Consider the following 20,031-nt stretch of genomic DNA (forward strand, 5'->3'; position numbering starts at 1 on the left):
TTTCTGTTATGGAAAGTGCGTTGCTTGCTGTGCTACACTGTTTGCGTAGCTCTCACTCAGTGCTTTTGGAGTTGGAAACAGCAAAGCTTAAAGGGGTTTTCCGAGACTTGAATACTAATAAACTATGCCCTGGATAGGTCATCAGTATCTGATTAGTGGGGGTCCAACACCCGGGACCCCTGCTGATCAGTTCACAGTAGCGCCACAGCCTTCTCTCTGCTTTTGCTAGGCCAGTGACGACATGTTCATCGGTCACATGGCCTAGGCACATTTTCAGACCCATAGAAGTGATTGGGGCTTTGTTTCGATACCATGCACAGTTTTTAAACAAGCAGTGACAGGAGGCCTGGACCAGCACTGCAGAGTACGGTGCTGGAGAAGGGCCGAGTATAAGTAGGACTTTTCCAGGGTTTTTTAATTATCTTGGACAACCCCTTTAATGCGTTTTGCTATATCACACACCCTTAAACTGTTCCTTATGTCAAGAAGTGGAAGAGAAAAAGAGGAAGTGATAAGTTCCTTTGATTTAACAGATACGTTTATGAGAGTGACATGCTTGGTATTCACAGTGGGTGAGAATGTTGCAGCTGTACAACACAGAAGTAGTATATACCACACAGTATACATATTGCATTCAGGCAAACTGTCAGACAGTGAACATAGATTGTATTTTTCTTGCCTTTTACCATTGTATGGAGGTATTGATCGACCCAAAATCGTGACCCATGTTCCGTTTACCCAACACACAAAGCATCTATAGATGTTGCTGCACCAGATACTGTAGTGAAGGGGCTACTGCATTGTTCTTGATCGGTGGGCATTTTGTGGACACGACCTCCACCAGTCACTCAATGGCGGCCTACCATTTCCCAAACTCTTGCAAGCGAACCCGAGTTTGGGAAATGTTTTTTTACATCACAAATTCATTTCTAAAGTTATTACGCAAAGTCTCGCGAGACTTTGCGAAGCAATAACTTCAGTATTAGAACAAAGTTTTATGTGAATCGACTTCGGATGTTTCATCCAAAGTTGATTCGCTCATCCCTATTCACCAGTATGTAAGTCTTGGAAAACACTTTTAAGGACCCTTTACATTGCTCAATTGAGCAGACGATTGTTATTTACCCCTTAGAAACTACAATTATGTATTTTTTTCTCTCAGATTGTTGGAGTTGCAGATCCTCGATCATGTACCAGAGAAACCCTTAAGATGATGCATCATATAGATGAAGATAAATTTTTTGATGGTATGTATAAATGGATTTTGTTTTATGGAAATGAGAATTGTTGTGGAAACAGTTGCTACAGATTAATATTATATGATTACTTATTTGTTAAAGGGTTTGTCTGGCCTTGGAGCCGACAACTGGGGTCCTCCCCTATCCCCCTGGACATAAAAAGTCCAATCCACACCAAATGTGCGGTTCCATTGGTTCTCAGTTCCCAGCCACTTGTCATCCCTGCAGGAGCAGGTAGCAGATTGCTCCCGTGCCCAATTGCAGGCCTCAGCGGCTTGAATGGTGCACTTCTGTGACGCTATTGTGACTGCTGAGGCCTGTGATTGGCTGCAGCAGTCATTCTGATATGATAAAATCTGAGACTCTCAGACAATATATTTTGATCAAAACACATCTGTGCCCGCTTACCAGCGCCAAGGTGGTTTCAGTCATGCAGGTCCCACTCTAAACCTACTTATGCCATTGGGCATCTACATTCAGGAGAACAGACCCTGCACATATAGTGTGCTGCTCCTAGTCACCTCTGTGTGCAGTCAAGCAAACAGGCATGTTAGCACATTATTTTCTGTGATTTTTCGCCGATAATGAATAGAACAGAAAATGGGAGGAAACATTCCTTACATATTCAGTTTGCATTGGCCTCTGCACCATCTATCGGAGCTCGCACTGCCTGAACAAGCAGTGTAATGCTACATGTAGAATGAACATTGTGCTATAACTTGGATTCCATCCCAGCCAGGATCATCACAGAAGCTGCAGCTGGGATTTAGGGGAGTTGGAGATATTGGGCACCTTGTTAGGACAAGTAATGCTGTTTGTGTGGACGTGTAACAATTTCTACACAGTGCAATATGTTTTCTTAACTATGAAAACTCTATAGAACATAAAAGGGAGAATATAGGACAAGATGGAGGAATTTATTCACAAAATGCACTTAGAAACATGAGTGAACAATATCCACAGACCACACCACCTAAGCTCCTTACCTTTCTTGATCAAAGATGATTGCTGCAATGCAGTTTCACCTGCCTCATAGCTACTGTCCCCGAGGCCGAAAGCAGTCATGCTTCTTGGTCAGATTCCAAGTTCATTTTAACTCGGCAGAGACTAGGCAGCCATATTCATCCATACATTCTTGGTTTAAGGCTCTGTTCAGTCTAGTGTTATGCCTTCCGCTCATAGCAGAGTCATGACAGCTATGAAGGATCTGTTTTCATTTAGATTCAGGCGAATCCTGAGAGATCTTAATGACATTTGTCCATCTTCAGACGTACCACTAGTCAATATGATTTAACATTTTGCCAGCCACCATGTATCCTAAAGTCTGTGGGTGTGCTCCTGAAAGACCTAATGACTGCCTGTCCTCTTCCGATAAATGGGAGACCCCCGCTATAAAGTCCTTATGTCTTAACAATAGGAGAACATTGATTGTCCTAATGAGACCACCCCTGTATAGTGTATTCAGGTGTTGTGGTCGTATCACTGTTTTTGGCTCAGTTGCGTAAACCATGGTATGAACTGCGCTGCAACGCTAATTTTTCATCAAATGTGACAGAATCTTGATTGAGGCTCCTCATGGATCCTCTGAAACAGGTGTGAACAGAGTTTAAAGGGGTTGTCCGGTTTCAACGTACCCAAGAGGCTGTGATTGGCTGCAGCAGCAATGTGCTGTGAACTGGGAGCTGGAAGAACCAGTACGGTGTTGGGGGATCTGCAAGGTAAGTACTGCTCTATTAATCTGGACAACCCCTTTAAATGGGTGAAAGAATGGGAGAGTTTTGGCAAACCAACCAACTTGGCCAGATCCGTGAAAGGAAGTTTACTTACCTGCTTCCCGACACTGGCTCCCTTCTCCTTCTGGCCTTCAAAGTTCCCCCGTGGTTCCCTCAATAGCTGAGACCGAATCCCCTTGTGTCATGTGACTATTTGTCATGATGTAAGGGGATCCAGTCACCACCGTGGCCAGTGATTCGCTGCGGCAATGTCAAACCAGATGTTTACAGTGAGAGAGCACAGCGGAGCATCGCATGCCAGAAGGAGAAGGAACGTGGAGCAAGTGCCGGGAAGCAGGTAAGTAAGCTTCCTTTTACAGCTCCGGCCAAGCGGGGAAGGTTTACCAAACCCCCCATTCTTCTCCAACTCCTTTAATTATGTTGTTGCAGACAGTAGGTTTAGGATGCGTTCACATCTAAATTGGGGCCTTATTTGCAGATTCCATAAGAGTCCAATGTAGCGCAGTGTGTAGAGCTATTTTGTCTGGTAAAATGGCGGACATCATGATAGAAACCATTCAGACTTAATTATAGCCAGTAGGGTCTGTCAGGCACCATTGATGTCTGTCATGCCGTGGATCCAGCACTGCTATCCTTTGACTATGATGGAGCAAAACATTGGAAATGAACAAGGCAGGTGTGAACAGCGCTTTACTTTTACAACCAAAGCACAAACCAAACCTTTTACAAACAAAACACAAACATAATAAATGCTTTTCCTGCAGACTGGAGGGAAGCTGCAGAACTTGAAAAATTTGCAGAAGCAGTGATAATCGCAACTCCGGACAGACTACATAAGGTATATGTTCAGAAATGTGGACTTCCATATTAGTCATGATTGTAAAGCAGGTGCAGGGAGCAGACTGTGTAATGAGGTCCCTGCACTCTTTCTGGGTGCACCATGAGCATCTGCCGGAGGCCAAATTTTCTTTCATATCTCTCATGGTGACCTTAATACATCTCTTGTTGTGAAATGCCAACCAGATGGCACACAAATATATTTGACAACCCCCAACCCTGCACCTGCACTGCAGACCCTAGAGCAAGCATTGTGTACGCTGGTGTTACTGTGTATGTACTTTGTACAGTTATTCATTTTATAGTTCTATCTCTGTAAATCTTATACCTTTATCCATGTAACAATACTGAGTGTTATTTTAATAATTCTAGAACATTACATCATTAACGGCACAGAACAAATATTCTCAACATTTAATTTCCCACTAGAAATACAGCAGTGTAATCCTAACGAGAATTATTACAGAAAATAAGCAGATTTCCTCTAGTCGAAATTAATTGACTTGAGACTTGATCACCCTTTCTTCATTCCACTATGACATGCCCAGCCTTAAAGGGGCCTGCTGGGTATGTTTTTACCCTATTCTTAGGATAGGCCGTCAGAGTGTGATTTGTAGGAGTCCAGGTAATGGGCCCCCTCTGATCAGCACAAAGAATGGGCATTAGCACTTGCCAAGAGAACGTAGCGGCAGTGAAGAGGCTGGGACTTTCCAGCAAGTACTACTACTTTGTTGTGCTGATGGTTGTCACACACTCATGGCCTGTAATTAAGATGGGCACCAAGATGTTACTTGTTGGGGCTTTTGGTCCCACCAATTACTAGCATGAAGGCAGGGCCGGTGCAAGGATTTTTGCACACACAAGCGAAGCTACATATTTTGGCGCCCCCCCCCCCCCCCACACACACACAACTTGGTTAGGGTGATGTAAAAAGGAGGGCGTGATGTGACATGGAGGGCGATGAGAAATGTGACATGAGGGCGATGAATGGACATGGAGGGCGATGAGAAATGTGACATGGAGGGCGATGAGAAATGTGACATGGAGGGCGATAGAAATGTGACATGGAGGGCGATGAGAAATGTGACATGGAGGGCGATGAAAAATGTGACATGGAGGGGGATGAGAAATGTGACATGGAGGGGGATGAGAAATGTGACATGGAGGGGGATGAGAAATGTGACATGGAGGGGGATGAGAAATGTGACATGGAGGGGGATGAGAAATGTGACATGGAGGGGGATGAGAAATGTGACATGGAGGGGGATGAGAAATGTGACATGGAGGGGGATGAGAAATGTGACATGGAGGGGGATGAAAAATGTCACATGGAGGGGGATGAAAAATGTCACATGGAGGGGGATGAAAAATGTCACATGGAGGGGGATGAGAAATGTCACATGGAGGGGGATGAGAAATGAGACATAGGGGGGTGATGTGACATGGAGGGGGAGAAATGGGACATTTCTCCTCCTCCATGTCACATTTCTCCCCCTCCATGTCACATCACCCCCTGCTTTTTACCTCATCCCCTTTGTGTCACATTTCTCCCCCTCCATGTCACATTTCAACCCCCTCCATGGCACATTTCTCCCCCCCCCCATGTCACATTTCCCCCCTCTAATAACGTTGTGTAAAAAGAAACATTATGCTCCTCACCTGGGCCTGTTCCCATCTGTAGCAGCTCCCCTTCTCCTCTGTGTGGTCCTGGTATCTTTTCTCTGTGCTCCCGACAAGACTTTGAGGACCTTTCCCACTCAGCCAATCAGTGGCTGCAGCTGTGTAATGTGTAAGTGTGTAAGACCAGTGATTGGCTCAGCGGGAAATCACTGCCATGACACGTGACACAGCTTCAGCCACTGATTGGCAGAGTGGTAAAGGTCCTCAAACCACTTGTCAGGACTCGGGAGCCCAGAGAGAAGATATTAGGACCACCACACAGAGGAGAACAGCCGCAGGAGGCCGGCGGCATGCAAGTGATTAATGAAAAAAAAAAAAAAGTTTCATTTTTCCACCCCCCCTTCTCAGCGCCCTAAGGCGGCCGCTTGGTCTGCCTTATTATAGCATCGGGCCTGCATGAAGGTGCCTTCACACTCCTCCCAAAGCCATGCCTCTTCCTTTTCTGACTTTCACTTAAAGGGGTTGTCCGCTTTTTATTATTGATTGATGACCTGTGCTATTTGGTGCAGTTTTGTTTCCTCACTTTTTTCTTTGTAACTAAAAATCTAATGTCTGTTTCTAGGAGCCAGCGATAGCGTTTGCTAAGAAGGGATATCATATTCTTCTGGAAAAACCCATGGCTGTAAGTGATAACATATAGCGTGTACAATTTATTTTTTACTTCTTACACTGGTAGAGAGAAATGAGACACTCTTTGACCCCTGCTTTGTCCCACCTCTGATGCCGGTTAACTGGTACTGTCACCTACTGGTTAGGACTAGGTATGATCTGTGTCACATCCTAACTAAGGCTACGTCCACAGTAGCATTCTGAAATCCAGCAGGCTGTTCAGGCAGAGAACAGCCTGCCAGAGTTCCACTGATACAGGATTGCCAGACATGGCCTGGCACCGCCGAGTCACCATTGACTACAGGTATAATCTCTTCCAATGCGGTTTCTGGCATAAATGTTGACCTTCAGTCTGACAAATACTTCAGCATTTTTTGTCCAGTCGACAGCCGGCATTTATGCTGGAATAGTCAAATGGAACAGGCTGCCGGATCGCCTAACACTAGTGTAAACCTAGTGTAACTATTTATTTATTTTACTCACTTATATAGCGCTGCCATATTCCGCAGCGCTTTACAGACATCATCATCACACCCTGTCCCCAATGGGGCTCACAATCTAAGTTCCCTATCAGAATGTCTTTGAAGTGTGGGAGGATACTGGAGTACCTGGAGGAAACCCACACAACCATGGGGAGAACATACAAACTCCAGCGCTGCAAGACACCAGTGCTAACCACTGAGTCACCATGCTGCCCTCATATGAATATGGGAAAACTAATCTTACATACCCTGGCAGACATGATCCAAAGGATTTTGGATACTTTGGGGAGGGGAGGGATACGGGTGTTATCAACAGCTTTACAGCTAAATTTTGCAGAAAGTTGCAACTTTTGCAATTTTTTTCTTCAATTTTTACACTGTGATAAAGTTGAAAAACTGAACATGTTTTAGCGGGAGGCAGTATGGCCTATAACCGTTATAAAAATGTATTCATTTTTAAAGCCAACAAATGGCTCAAATGTAGACAAAATGTGCAAAACATATTAAGAGGCATGTGGCTTTTAATAAATATGGTGCATTTGATGGAGCATGCCGCGCTTTCATATGGATTTGTAAAGAATCCAACAAATAAATAAAATCTCCACTTGCCTCTGTATGAAAATGTAGACTTAAGCCTCATTCACACATCCATGTCCGTGCTCAAATCCGTGAGCAGGTGGTCAGTGATGCATCTGTGAAGCTGTTCGTGAAGGATCCATGTTGGGTCCGTGTGTCCGTCTTTTGCTGTCCGTGTTTTATCCTTGTTTCACTGACTGAACAGCTGAAAAATAATTTTCAAAGCATCTCTTCGTGAAACACGGATGTAACACGGAAGGCATCTGTGCTGCATCCGTGGTTTTCACGAGCCCATAGACTATAATGGTCCTGATGCATCCGTGAACACGGACAAAATAGTGTATGATCCGTGCTAAAAACAATGACCCACGGACAGTGCTAAATCACTGATGTCTGAATACACACATTAAAATGAATGGGGACGTGTGCTGTCCGTGGAGAACACGTACAGCACATGTCCGTGAAAGACTGAGGTACAGCAGCGGTCCTATGTACTTCTGCCACTATCAAGGCTCCTCATAACAGCTGTAGTACGGCCATGTGCGCTTAGAAGTGGATTTCTAGACATGTTCTAGTCTTCTAAGGACTACGCTGCATGATTTTACACAAAGTGTGACACGTTCTACCGCACTTAATGTGAGTGACATTTCCATTAATTAACTAAATGCTACAAACAACAGATGGTCTGTTAAGTCCTTAGCACCATGGAGCAGTCCTACATTATGTGTAATGGAACTGTTACCCGCCCTATCTGTATACTGTATGTAGATGGTACAAGTAAAATTATTCCTGACAAAACAAAGACAAATGCAAAATAAAAAAATCTGACTTTTTATTTCTTCCTCCATAATGCAGAAATGGAAGAAACTGCCTTCCGTTGTCTGACTTGGATAACACTAAGGCCCCATTCACATGACCGTATTATTGCATTTTGTGTGGATTGGATGCTGACCCAATTATTTTAATGAGGCTGCAAAAATTGCGGACAGCGCCCTTGTTCAAAGTTTTTTTATTAAAGCCCAATTCTATCCTGAACCAAAAATTGCATCTGTATTTTGGGTCTCCCTGTGTCACTGGTTTAGGGAGAATTCACACGACCATATCTATTTTGGGGCCTGCAAAGCGTGGATCTGTAGAAATTATGGATGACATCCGTGTGAAATCTATTTTTTTTTGCGGACTCATTGTAGCAATGCTTAGGGTACTTTCACACTAGCGTTTTTTCTTTTCCGGTATTGAGTTCCATCCTAGGGGCTCAATACCGGAAAAAAAATGATCATTTTTATCATTATGCATTCTGAATGTAATCCGTTCAGGAGGCATCAGTTCAGTCCCTCTTATGTTTTTTGGCCGGAGAAAATACCGCAGCTTGCTGCAGTTTTCTCTCCGGCCAAAAATCCTGAACACTTGCCGGCATGCCAGATCCGGCATTCATTTCCACTGAAATGTATTAGTGCCGGGTCCGGCATTAAGTGTTCCGGCAAAACTGACCTTTAAAAATGCATTAAAAAAAATACTGCATCCGTTTTTCCGGATGACACCGGAGAGACGGATCCGGTATTTGAATGCATTTATCAGACTGATCCGCATCCGGATCCGTCTGACAAATGCATTCCGTTTGCGTCCGGCTTGTTCTATCTTTTTTGCGGGGCTGCGGAACAGACATACGGATGCGGACAGCACACGGTATGCTGTCTGCATTTTGTGCAAAAAATGCAGATTAGGCACGGAGCAAAAATACGGTCATGTGAATAGGGCCTTAAAGGGATGTGTAAGGCTCTTATTTATTTTTTTTGCTAATTAATATTCTTTTTTCTAATCTTTTTATTTTCTGAATATTCTGTACATGTTTATTGGGCCAGCCACCTTCCCTGAGCTGCAGTCAGAGATATGCTTTACAACATCCATATGGATATAGGAACCTATAGTGTGGAAATGTTCATTAACTTTGATGGGAGAGCGTTCAAGGCACGCTCTATGAACTGTGCAGAGGTCATTGTGCCAGGAGGGGGTGGAGGTGGAACTACTGTCAGTGGTGAATTCTGTGCAATCTATACAGAGGTGTTATTGGTTATTGTAATCCTGCCTGTGGTAATAATGAGATGTCTGCTGAGAAGAACTGGAAGTGTCAGCATATTCTAATGCTCATGGTCAGTATGCAAACGGAAACATTTTAGAATTATGTTTTAATATAGATTGTAGCATGAAAAATTTAAAAATAAAAACTCACCCACTGTCTTAAAAATAAGTACAACATAAAAACTTGATCTAAACAATAGTTGATAATTTCTTTAATGTGCAGTAAAGAGGCTTTCTCACAATGCTTTTACTTGTTTTTTGTTTTTTTTATTACTTTATTCTTTTCTTTTTTTTAAACGTGTAAACATTCAAACACATCAATAACATAATATAACACAATCCATATTACTACTATAATAAATATTATTGGTTATCACCCAAATACCCACCCACCACCCCTTGGAAAAAAGGAGAGAGAGAGGAGCTGGAATAAAAAAATAAAAAAAACTAATATGGCCATTTATTCCATATCTCATCAAGCCCTACTGGATTTTTAGTATAGCACTCAGAAGCCCGTTGATTTTTGATAAGATTATCTACTGCTTCACGCCACTGTCCCACTGCGGGCGGGTCTTCCTTTATCCATTTCCTAAGTATAAGGAGTCTAGCTTGAAATAGTACTTTACCCAAAACCAATCGTACTTCCTTCTTTAATTTAAGCACCTGAACATCCAGGAATGCAGATACAATCTCTGCTATCTCCTTCCAATATCTAAAAAGTCTGGGGCATCTCCAAAAACAATGTATTAAATCTGCATTCCCTCCACTACATTTTGGGCAATTATCTGAAGTTCTAACACCCATTTTCTTTAGCATCTTAGGAGATCGATGTAATCTATGTACTATAAAAAAAACTGTGATATTTTATGTGAACCCCTATCCGACACCGTTGCATGACTTCTAAGGGCATCTTTTACTTGTTTAAAGGGAATGTTTCATCAGAAGATGATCTTTAAAGGGAGAAAGTAACCAGGAAACCTGAAGATGGTGTCTGAGCTGCAGGCAGCATGTTGTAGAGCAGGAGGAGTGGAGCAGACTGATGTAATGTTCTATGGAAGGGGATTCAGTGTCATTTTACATAGGATTTACGTGTAATTTACTCATTTATATTCCTGCTCATTCTGGGCTTTGAGGTCCAGGAGGCGGTCCTATCAGTGATTGACAGCCTGCCCTCTATGACTGTGTTGTATACAGAGAGAGCTGTCAATCACTGATGGGAACGCCTTCTGGACTTCAAAGCCCAGAATGCGCAGGAATATAAATGATAAAAATACAAGTTTTACTGAATCTTTTTTCCCATAAAACTATACATTAATCTGCTCAGCTCCTCCTGTTCTACAACAGGCTGCCTACAGATTACTTAGCATTTTCATGGTGACAGGTTCCCTTTAATACCATATTGCTATGTGCCCAAAGCCTGCAGTTCTCCTTCTTCCCCATGACAACACTTTTATTGTTCTGTGGGAGATCAACCTTATCATAGGGACATTGCATAGAGCCAAGCAACCATCCACATCACATGCTAGCTGGTTGTGGACATCTGTCTTGTCTCACATAAAACATGGGATTGTTGTGCTTAAAGGGGTCATTCTTTATAAATATGATAACGTGGATTAAGGAGCCCCATCTCCATAAACCTTAGTGTTAGCTGCAAGTGGTAGGGACGAGCGAATCAATTCGTACAAATCAATTACATCTGACTCTTTAAGGAGCGTCTCCACAGCTCAGGGTGCTCCCTCTTCCAGCAGATTAATATGGCCGCACATCTCGCGTGGCCTTGCTAATCTGTCGCATGCGCTGTTACTGTGAGTATTGGCTTATGCGCGATGATGTTTGAATGAATTTGCATGTGGAGTGTGCACCATCGCTGATTTGCTTATGTGTGTGAGGGGATCAACCAGTAATAGATGATTACTTCCCAGACAGATTCTGGGCCGCCACTCCAGCTCTCCCAGCCGAGCTTTGTTCTCCCGGCTGCAGCAGTGACATCATGTCGACAACGTGTATCCACTGCAGCGAATCACTGGCCTCTTTAGTGCACTGCTGAGGCCAGTGATTGGAACACAGAACCATGCTGGGAGAAGTGGAGTGGTGGCTTGGCATCTGTCAGGTAAGTAATCATCTATTCTTTATTACAGGCCGATCCCCTGAGGTTCCTCTTAAAACCGGACACACCCTTCAACATTTCTTTTGCTACATGGCGTTACCCAGTAGCATGCACCATATTCCCTCCAGAATCTGCACACTGTTATAACCCACCAGTATTGACCGACCAAATGATGTCCAACATTATTTATCGCATACACCGGTTTAGAAATAAAACCAACACATTCACAGTTTTCTTTCTTGTCTTTTCATAGGTTACCCCCGAAGACTGCTGTGAAATAGTTAATGCTTGTAAAGAAAATGGCGTCATACTTGCTGTGGGTCATGTCATGCGATACCATCCTGTTTCCAGAAAAACAAGGGTAACTTTCTTGACTAGCATTTCCCGGATCTCTGCTTTTAGGCAGTGACCCACACTCATGATGTGTTTATGCCCTTTTTCACTATAGAAATCAACTTAAAAAAAAATCACATTACAATATTTAGCGTTTTTTTGCTCACTCATAAACTGCTGGGACCCACAACTATATTGAGAACGGAGCCCGGAACGTGGTGGAGGGTGCACTGCGCATGAGCAGCTGCCCTTGATTCATTTCCTATGGCTTGCACTGGCTCGCCTATTTTTTGTCAGGCCCATAGAAGTAAATGGGAGCGGTGGTCGGTCATGCGCGGTGCTTTCCCATTCACTTCTATGGGGAGAGAGTTTGGTGGTGGCCGGACCAGAGTCCTCCAGCCACCACTTTGCGGGACCTGCACCTATCAGACAATGGGGGCATATCCTAGCAATATGCCTACGTTGTCTGAGTGGGTCGTGGTGGTGGTCTGACCTGAGGCTGGACACAATTATTTGGTTGTTACTGTATAGATATCTGCCTATATACTTTGTATTATACTACATTTTTTACATGTTATTTGATCTGTACTATCTATAGCCAAACCATTAGGCTGTGTGTATAATACTTATTTATGTACTCTTGAATCTGCACTTTATAGTACCTCCCTAAAAATTATTTTTGCACTTGCACTTTATTGCATTTATCCTGCTGTGTGGTCACCACCACTGTGTTGGTGTTTTTAACCTTTTACATTTATTTATGTATGCCATTCATGTCTGCAATATATGTTTAATAAAAACTTGATACTATAATCATGATAGATATGTGATTAGCTTGCTATTTATTACTGAACCACATACAGTTGTGTTCAAAATAATAGCAGTCAGACATCACTAACCTGATCAATCACTGTTTTTGATAGAAATTATATTTCTACATGGCAAATAATTTACTAGGAGGTGTAGTAGAGTAATATAAATCCAACAGACCCAACAGTCATGACATGCATTCTGCTGATTCTGTGTAATTGAATCACTAATTGAAAGGGGCATGTTCAAAATAATAGCAGTGTGGAGTTCAATTAGTGAGGTCATTCATTCTTTGAAAAACAGGTGGCAATAATTGCCCTTATTTAAGGAAGGAAGGCAGCAAATGTTGTACATGCTGGTTACAGTGCATTTCTCTCTGAAATTCTGAGGAAAATGGGTAGTTCCAGACATTGTTCAGAAGAACAGCGTACCTTGATTAAAACGTTGATTGGAGAGGGGAAAACATATAATGAAGTGCAAAATGATAGGCTGCTCAGCTAAAATGATTGCAAATGCTTTAAAATGGCAACCAAAACCTGAAAGATGTGGAAGAAAGCGAAAAACTACCATTCGAATGGATAGAAGAATAGCCAAAATGTTACAATTAGAAGACGCCTATGTGAAGCCAAGCTATCGGCAGGAAGCCCCCGCAAAGTCCCACTGTTGAAAAAAAGACCCATGCTAAAGAGGTTACAATTTGCCAAAGAGCACAGTGACTGCCCTAAAGAGACATTTTGTGGACTGATGAAAGTAAGATTGTTCTTTTTGGGTCTAGTGGCCGGAGACAGTTTGTCAAATGACCCCCAAACACTGAATTCAAGCCACAGTACACTGTGAAGACAGCGAAGCATGGTGGCGCAAGTATCATGATATGGGGATGTTTCTCATACTACAGTGTTGGACCTATTTATCGCATACCAGGGATCATGGATCAGTTTGAATACATCAGAATACTTGAAGAGGCCATGCTGTCTTATGCTGAAGAGGAAATGCCCTTGAAATGGGTGTTCCAACAAGACAACGACCCCAAACACACCAGTAAACGTGCAACATCTTGGTTCCAGACCAACAAGATTGACGTTATGGAGTGGCCAGCCCAATCCCCAGATCTTAATCCAATAGAAAACTTGTGGGGTGACATAAAAAATGCAGTTTCTGAGGCAAAACCAAGAAATAGAGAAGAACTGTGGAATGTAGTCCAATCATCCTGGGCTGGAATACCTGTTCACAGGGGCCAGAAGTTGGTTGGCTCCATGCAACACAGATGTACAGCAGTTCTCAGAAACAGCGGTTATACAACTAAATATTAGTTAAGTGATTCAAAGGAAAGCAAAATCTTCAAACATTTTTCAGTTTACAGGGAGAGCAGAATTATTAGGCAAGTTGTATTTTTGAGGATTCATTTTATTATTGAACAACAACCATGTTCTCAATGAACCCAAAAAACTCATTAATATCAAAGCTGAATATTTTTGGAAGTAGTTTTTAGTTTGTTTTTAGTTTTAGCTATTTTAGGGGGATATCTGTGTGTGCAGGTGACTATTACTGTACATAATTATTAGGCAACTTAACAAAAAACAAATATATACCCATTTCAATTATTTATTTTTACCAGTGAAACCAATATAACATCTCAACATTCACAAATATACATTTCTGACATTCAAAAACAAAACAAATCAGTGACCAATATAGCCACCTTTCTTTGCAAGGACACTCAAAAGCCTGCCATCCATGGATTCTGTCAGTGTTTTGATCTGTTCACCATCAACATTGCGTGCAGCAGCAACCACAGCCTCCCAGACACTGTTCAGAGAGGTGTACTGTTTTCCCTCCTTGTAAATCTCACATTTGATGATGGACCACAGGTTCTCAATGGGGTTCAGATCAGGTGAACAAGGAGGCCATGTCATTAGATTTTCTTCTTTTATACCCTTTCTTGCCAGCCACGTTGTGGAGTACTTGGACGCGTGTGATGGAGCATTGTCCTGCATGAAAATCATGTTTTTCTTACCTTGCAGACTTCTTCCTGTACCACTGCTTGAAGAAGGTGTCTTCCAGAAACTGGCAGTAGGACTGGGAGTTGAGCTTGACTCCATCCTCAACCCAAAAAGGCCCCACAAGCTCATCTTTGATGATACCAGTCCAAACCAGTACTCCACCTCCACCTTGCTGGCGTCTGAGTCGGACTGGAGCTCTCTGCCCTTTACCAATCCAGCCATCTGGCCCATCAAGACTCACTCTCATTTCATCAGTCCATAAAACCTTAGAAAAATCAGTCTTGAGATATTTCTTGGCCCAGTCTTGACGTTTCAGCTTGTGTGTCTTGTTCAGTGGTGGTCGTCTTTCAGCCTTTCTTACCTTGGCCATGTCTCTGAGTATTGCACACCTTGTGCTTTTGGGCACTCCAGTGATGTTGCAGCTCTGAAATATGGCCAAACTGGTGGCAAGTGCCATCTTGGCAGCTGCACGCTTGACTTTTCTCAGTTCATGGGCAGTTATTTTGCGCCTTGGTTTTTCCACACGCTTCTTGCGACCCCGTTGACTATTTTGAATGAAACGCTTGATTGTTCGATGATCACGCTACAGAAGCTTTGCAATTTTAAGAGTGCTGCATCCCTCTGCAAGATATCTCACTATTTTTGACTTTTCTGAGCCTGTCAAGTCCTTCTTTTGACCCATTTTGCCAAAGGAAAGGAAGTTGCCTAATAATTATGCACACCTGATATAGGGTGTTGATGTCATTAGACCACACCCCTTCTCATTACAGAGATGCACATCACCTAATATGCTTAATTGGTAGTAGGCTTTTCGAGCCTATACAGCTTGGAGTAAGACAACATGCATAAAGAGGATGATGTGGTCAAAATACTCATTTGCCTAATAATTCTGCACGTAGTGTATATAGTGAATGTTTGAGTTTGTAAAGAAGAATACAAACACTGCTATTTTTTTGAACAGTCTAAGGCTAGTTTCACACTAGCGTTCGGCTGTCCGCTCGTGAGCTCCGTTTGAAGGGGCTCACGAGCGGACCCGAACGCTTCCGTCCAGCCCTGATGCAGTCTGAATGGATGCGGATCCGCTCAGACTGCATCAGTCTGGCGGCGTTCAGCCTCCGCTCCGCTCAGCAGGCGGACACCTGAACGCTGCTTGCAGCGTTCGGGTGTCCGCCTGGCCGTGCGGATCCGTCCAGACTTACAATGTAAGTCAATGGGGACGGATCCGTTTGAAGATGCCACAATATGGCTCAATCTTCAAGCGGATCCGTCCCCCGTTGACTTTCAATGTAAAAGTCTGGACGGATCCGCCCAGGCTATTTTCACACTTAGCTTTTTTTTGCAAATATAATGCAGACGGATCCGTTCTGAACGGAGCCTCCGTCTGCATTATTATGATCGGATTAGCCTAATATTCACTTTTCTTCTATTTTTTTTTACAGTAACAACACAAATTTGATATATTTTTCTTCATGTTTTGATTTGGAATAGATTGTGTAGTGTTCTCAATGCATTTGTGTGTATGGAAATAGAAGCTATTAGAAGGATTTTGAGCTTTATTAACTTTTTTAAACACACTGCTATTATTTTGAACACAACTGTATACTTCTATTGGTGTTCTATCCTAGCAATATGCCCACATTGTCTGAGTGTCTAAGATGAGACAACCCCTTTAAGAGGAACACTCCAGGGAAAAACTGATAAACTGAATTACACCTGAGGCCCTGCTGTATGCTTAAAGGGGTTGTCCAGCTTCAACCTCAATTTTATCTAGGCACTGGACAACCCTGTACCTAACATAAAAAAAGGCATAGACCTGCTCCCTGCTATTCCATACCAGCTCCCATGGTCTGGTTCTTTCCGGACCCCAGCGTGTAAACTTCTGGATGGGATTGTGTGCGCTACTGGTGTCAGCGGTGAGGGGCCCCAAGCAGCACACCACTCCTGGGTCACATGCCATTTGAGGATCACCTCCGAGGCCACTGATTGACTATGGCAGCACATGTGACCCCTATCCTGCAGTTTATATGCTGGGGACCGAAAGGAGCCAGACCATACCCTCTGTGCTGGAACAAAACGTCGAGGCGCAGGTGTGTACCTTTTTTATGCTAGGTACAATGCTGTCCAGGGCCTAGATAATATTGGGGTTGAAGCTGGACAACCCCTTTTAGGCTACAGACACATGGAATGTATTTTCTGCAGAAGAATTTCTGACGCGGATTTTGCAACAATTCTTTAACAGAAATTCCACTGTGGACATGTATTGAATTTTGGCGCAAATTTGCTGCAGATTTCACCCTGACCATTGCAAAGAGTGAAATTCGCAGCATAAATTTAAATGGTGTAGATGAAAAATTCGCACTGCAGGTCAATTTGCGCCACAGATTTTTTTTTTTCCACTGCACGTCAAAGAGATTTTTTTAAATGTCATCCATTTGGCTGATATTATAAAAAGCTGTTGTTTTGATGGACGCAAATCAATGGCTTCAAATCTGCAGTGTTTCTGTCCTGTGTGGACATACCGTGAGATGGTGATAGACATTAGATGCATCTGTCAGCAGATTTGTACCTATGAAACTGGGTGACCTGCTTGGCAGCTGAAGGCATCTGTGTTGGTCTAATGTTCATATGTGCCCGCATTGCTGAGAAAAATTATACTTTAATATATGCAAATGAGCTTCTAGGAGCAACAGGGGCGTTGCCATTACTCCTAGAGGCTCTGCTCTCTCTGTAAGTGCAGAGGATGCAGCAGTTACAAAGAGAGCAGAGCCTCTAGGTGTAACGACAAATCTCAAGGGCTACAGGTTTCTGTACAGTGTGCAGCACAGATCCCAGGAGGTCTGACTGTATTGTTCCTTGTTTAAACTATGTAGAAGACGTAATGGTCATAGTAAATGCAGCCTTCTTGTATTTTTGCTACAGTAGGTATTCTTACTGTATATATGGTTAACGCTGGTGCTGCCTGTATTATATACTTGGCGGTTATTTTGATAGGATCCGTCTGACTGCTGGACAGGCGCTCAGGTTATTAGAGTGCGATCTTTCCTTCTTGACTGTTGAGCTTTGCACCTTGTTAACCACGTTCCCTGTTAATAAATACAGGGTCGTTTTAAAGTAAGTGCCATCAGTTAATGATCTGTAGATAGCTGGTAAATATACAACCCCACAAGACAGAGGCATGTCAATGCTACTTTATCAAATCACCATGATCCATATACAACACTGAAATCCGCCTCTGTGGGGACAAGTATGAGGCTGCACTTTGGAGCAGATTTACCAGACTGGCATTTCATACATCAGTCTTCGCTAAAAAGACGCAATATAATACATTTGTGGCATCTTGGACTGTGAGCTGCAAACTGAAATCACCTATAATTTTCACCAGTAAATGATCACCTATTAGTGTAGTGTCGTTTAAGGCTAGGTCTGTCTTCACAGCCCATTTTGCAAATGTTTTAATGAAAAATATTCTATTGTTTAGTGTCTACAATTCCTTTGTATGGCTATGTGTTTCCATGGTAACAGACTACAAATAAACTCAGTGTTGTCAGATTCTGCAGTTAGATTAATATATACTACATAATTGACACCTAATTCTCATTAACTTACTACCTGTATGTTAGTAAAAGGCGGGGACAGACATAAGGATATGACTGTAGGATCAGGCTACACAGGATTTGTATATTGTCTCTTACCATGAAGACACATAAATCTGCCTAGGAGCTGTTAACACAAGACAGTAGAAGTTTTTAATTAAAGGGGTTGTCTCACAAAAAATATTCTGCAGCTGTCAAACCAACACCTGGATCTAAATACTTTTGTAATTGCATTAAATTAAAAGTGTATATGTATAGCGCCACCTGCTGTTTGTCCTTTTTCATATGTTTCTGTCTACCTCGCTGAGGTGGACGCACATGCCCAGTTCCATCCTTCAACTGCCTTCTGAGCTGTGATAGGGAGAACACAGCAGCAGTCTGGACACGTACCCTAAACTGCAGAAGAAAGGACACTTACCTGAGCTGGCAGCTTGATAGAAATCTAGAAGATCAGTTGGACTAATGACTGGGGAGATCTTTGGTTCTAGCTTTGACACACCGAGATTGTCACATACTATATGATGTCTGATTTTAATCTTATTATATTAATCATGGGATAACCCCTTTAACACTACTTGCAAAATGGCACAATTTTTTCATTTTTGATGCATTTGGACAATAGTAATTGTTTATGACAATGGACATACCCTTTAAGAATAAGAATATCAATGCATGCAAGGGAGCTTGCTGAAATATGTATGTATTATTCATTTTGTCAAGACTAAGCTCGGTTTTTAGTGCCGGTCATTGTTTTGCTCAAATATTTGAGTCATTTATTGTTACAAATCCTCATGATCAGTCGCGTCTGAGTGATAATTGCTTTTTGTGGACAGGCTTTTTTTCGGTTAAAGACTAGACTTGTCTTTCATAATCTATTAGTAACTCTGCTGAGGGCCGATTTCAGTGATTCACAGGAATAATATTTAGATAAAGGATTTCACATCCTGATGCGTCTCCAAGGTAAAGCGTCCTCATTATAAAAGACAATGTAAAGCTCTGATTGCCAGCAGCCTCTCTGTAGACCTCATTAATCCCTTCTTTCCCTATTTTCAGGAGTTGTTAGATTCTGGTGTGATCGGAGATATTGTCCACATTCAACACATGGAGCCTGTGAGTATTGACTTATAAGATGCGTCCAATTAAACGAGAATCATAGAGGAAATTCTTCATGTCATTATTCGTGTATAGAAACCGCAAAAAGTCTGTTTTTGCTTTCTAATTACTTTTCTTCACCCACAGTCCACATTTGTGCCTTTTAGCCCCCACAGCCTATGTAAAATGGAACCTAAAGTGCTTTTCAAGGCTTTCAGCCTCCTTCCACATTCATATGTTTTGCATTACTTTTAGTGGAAGTGCAGTCTGGGCATCACTTGGTTACTGTGGGCATCCAGAATCAATTCTAGGTTCACATTTATCAAATAATTATGATGTAATCTGTGGCAAATCACAGCATGCACTAAAATTGTTCGAAACGTTTGCTCTTTACGACTCATAGAGACTCATGGATTAAAGGGGTTGTCCGGGTTCAGAGCTGAACTCGGACATACCCATATTTTCACCCAGGCAGCCCCCTTGATAGCATCATAGCATTTGAAGGGCTTTTTTGTTTATAATAACACACTGCTGGGCGGAAGCCGGGCTCACTGCTGGGAGGAAGCCTCTGGTGACGTCACAGGCTTTGATCGGCCATTTTACAGGCTAGGGCAGCACAAAACCTGCCCATTAGTGCCGGTGACATCACCGGGCTCACTGCTGGGCGGAAGCCTCCACCTAGCAGTCCTTATGGAAAGCCTGGTACATCACCGGATCTCCATAAAATGCCCTGTGTGACTCAAAGAGGGTCAACCCCTTTAAGGTGAAAGCCAGAAAATGTTGTATACTTTGGCACAAATCTATACCTGCTCATAGCAGGAATAGATTTCATTTTCAAGTAGACCCAAATTTATTATGAAGC

At 42.7% G+C, this 20,031-nt stretch overlaps 1 protein-coding gene across 3 annotated transcripts in view; it reads left to right on the forward strand.

Annotated features, from left to right (window-relative positions):
- The window catches only part of LOC122926897, a 170,731-nt gene that overhangs the window by 62,005 nt on the left and 88,695 nt on the right, over window positions 1-20,031 (forward strand). For all 3 annotated transcript variants that reach the window (XM_044278416.1, XM_044278417.1, XM_044278418.1), the window contains 5 exons: window positions 1,163-1,247; window positions 3,736-3,809; window positions 6,051-6,110; window positions 11,595-11,702; window positions 19,131-19,187. In XM_044278416.1, coding sequence (XP_044134351.1) covers window positions 1,163-1,247; window positions 3,736-3,809; window positions 6,051-6,110; window positions 11,595-11,702; window positions 19,131-19,187 — 384 coding nt within the window. The remainder of the gene's footprint in view (window positions 1-1,162; window positions 1,248-3,735; window positions 3,810-6,050; window positions 6,111-11,594; window positions 11,703-19,130; window positions 19,188-20,031) is intronic.

Source organism: Bufo gargarizans, chromosome 2, assembly GCF_014858855.1.
Source record: "Bufo gargarizans isolate SCDJY-AF-19 chromosome 2, ASM1485885v1, whole genome shotgun sequence".
Classification (NCBI taxonomy): Eukaryota; Metazoa; Chordata; class Amphibia; order Anura; family Bufonidae; genus Bufo; species Bufo gargarizans.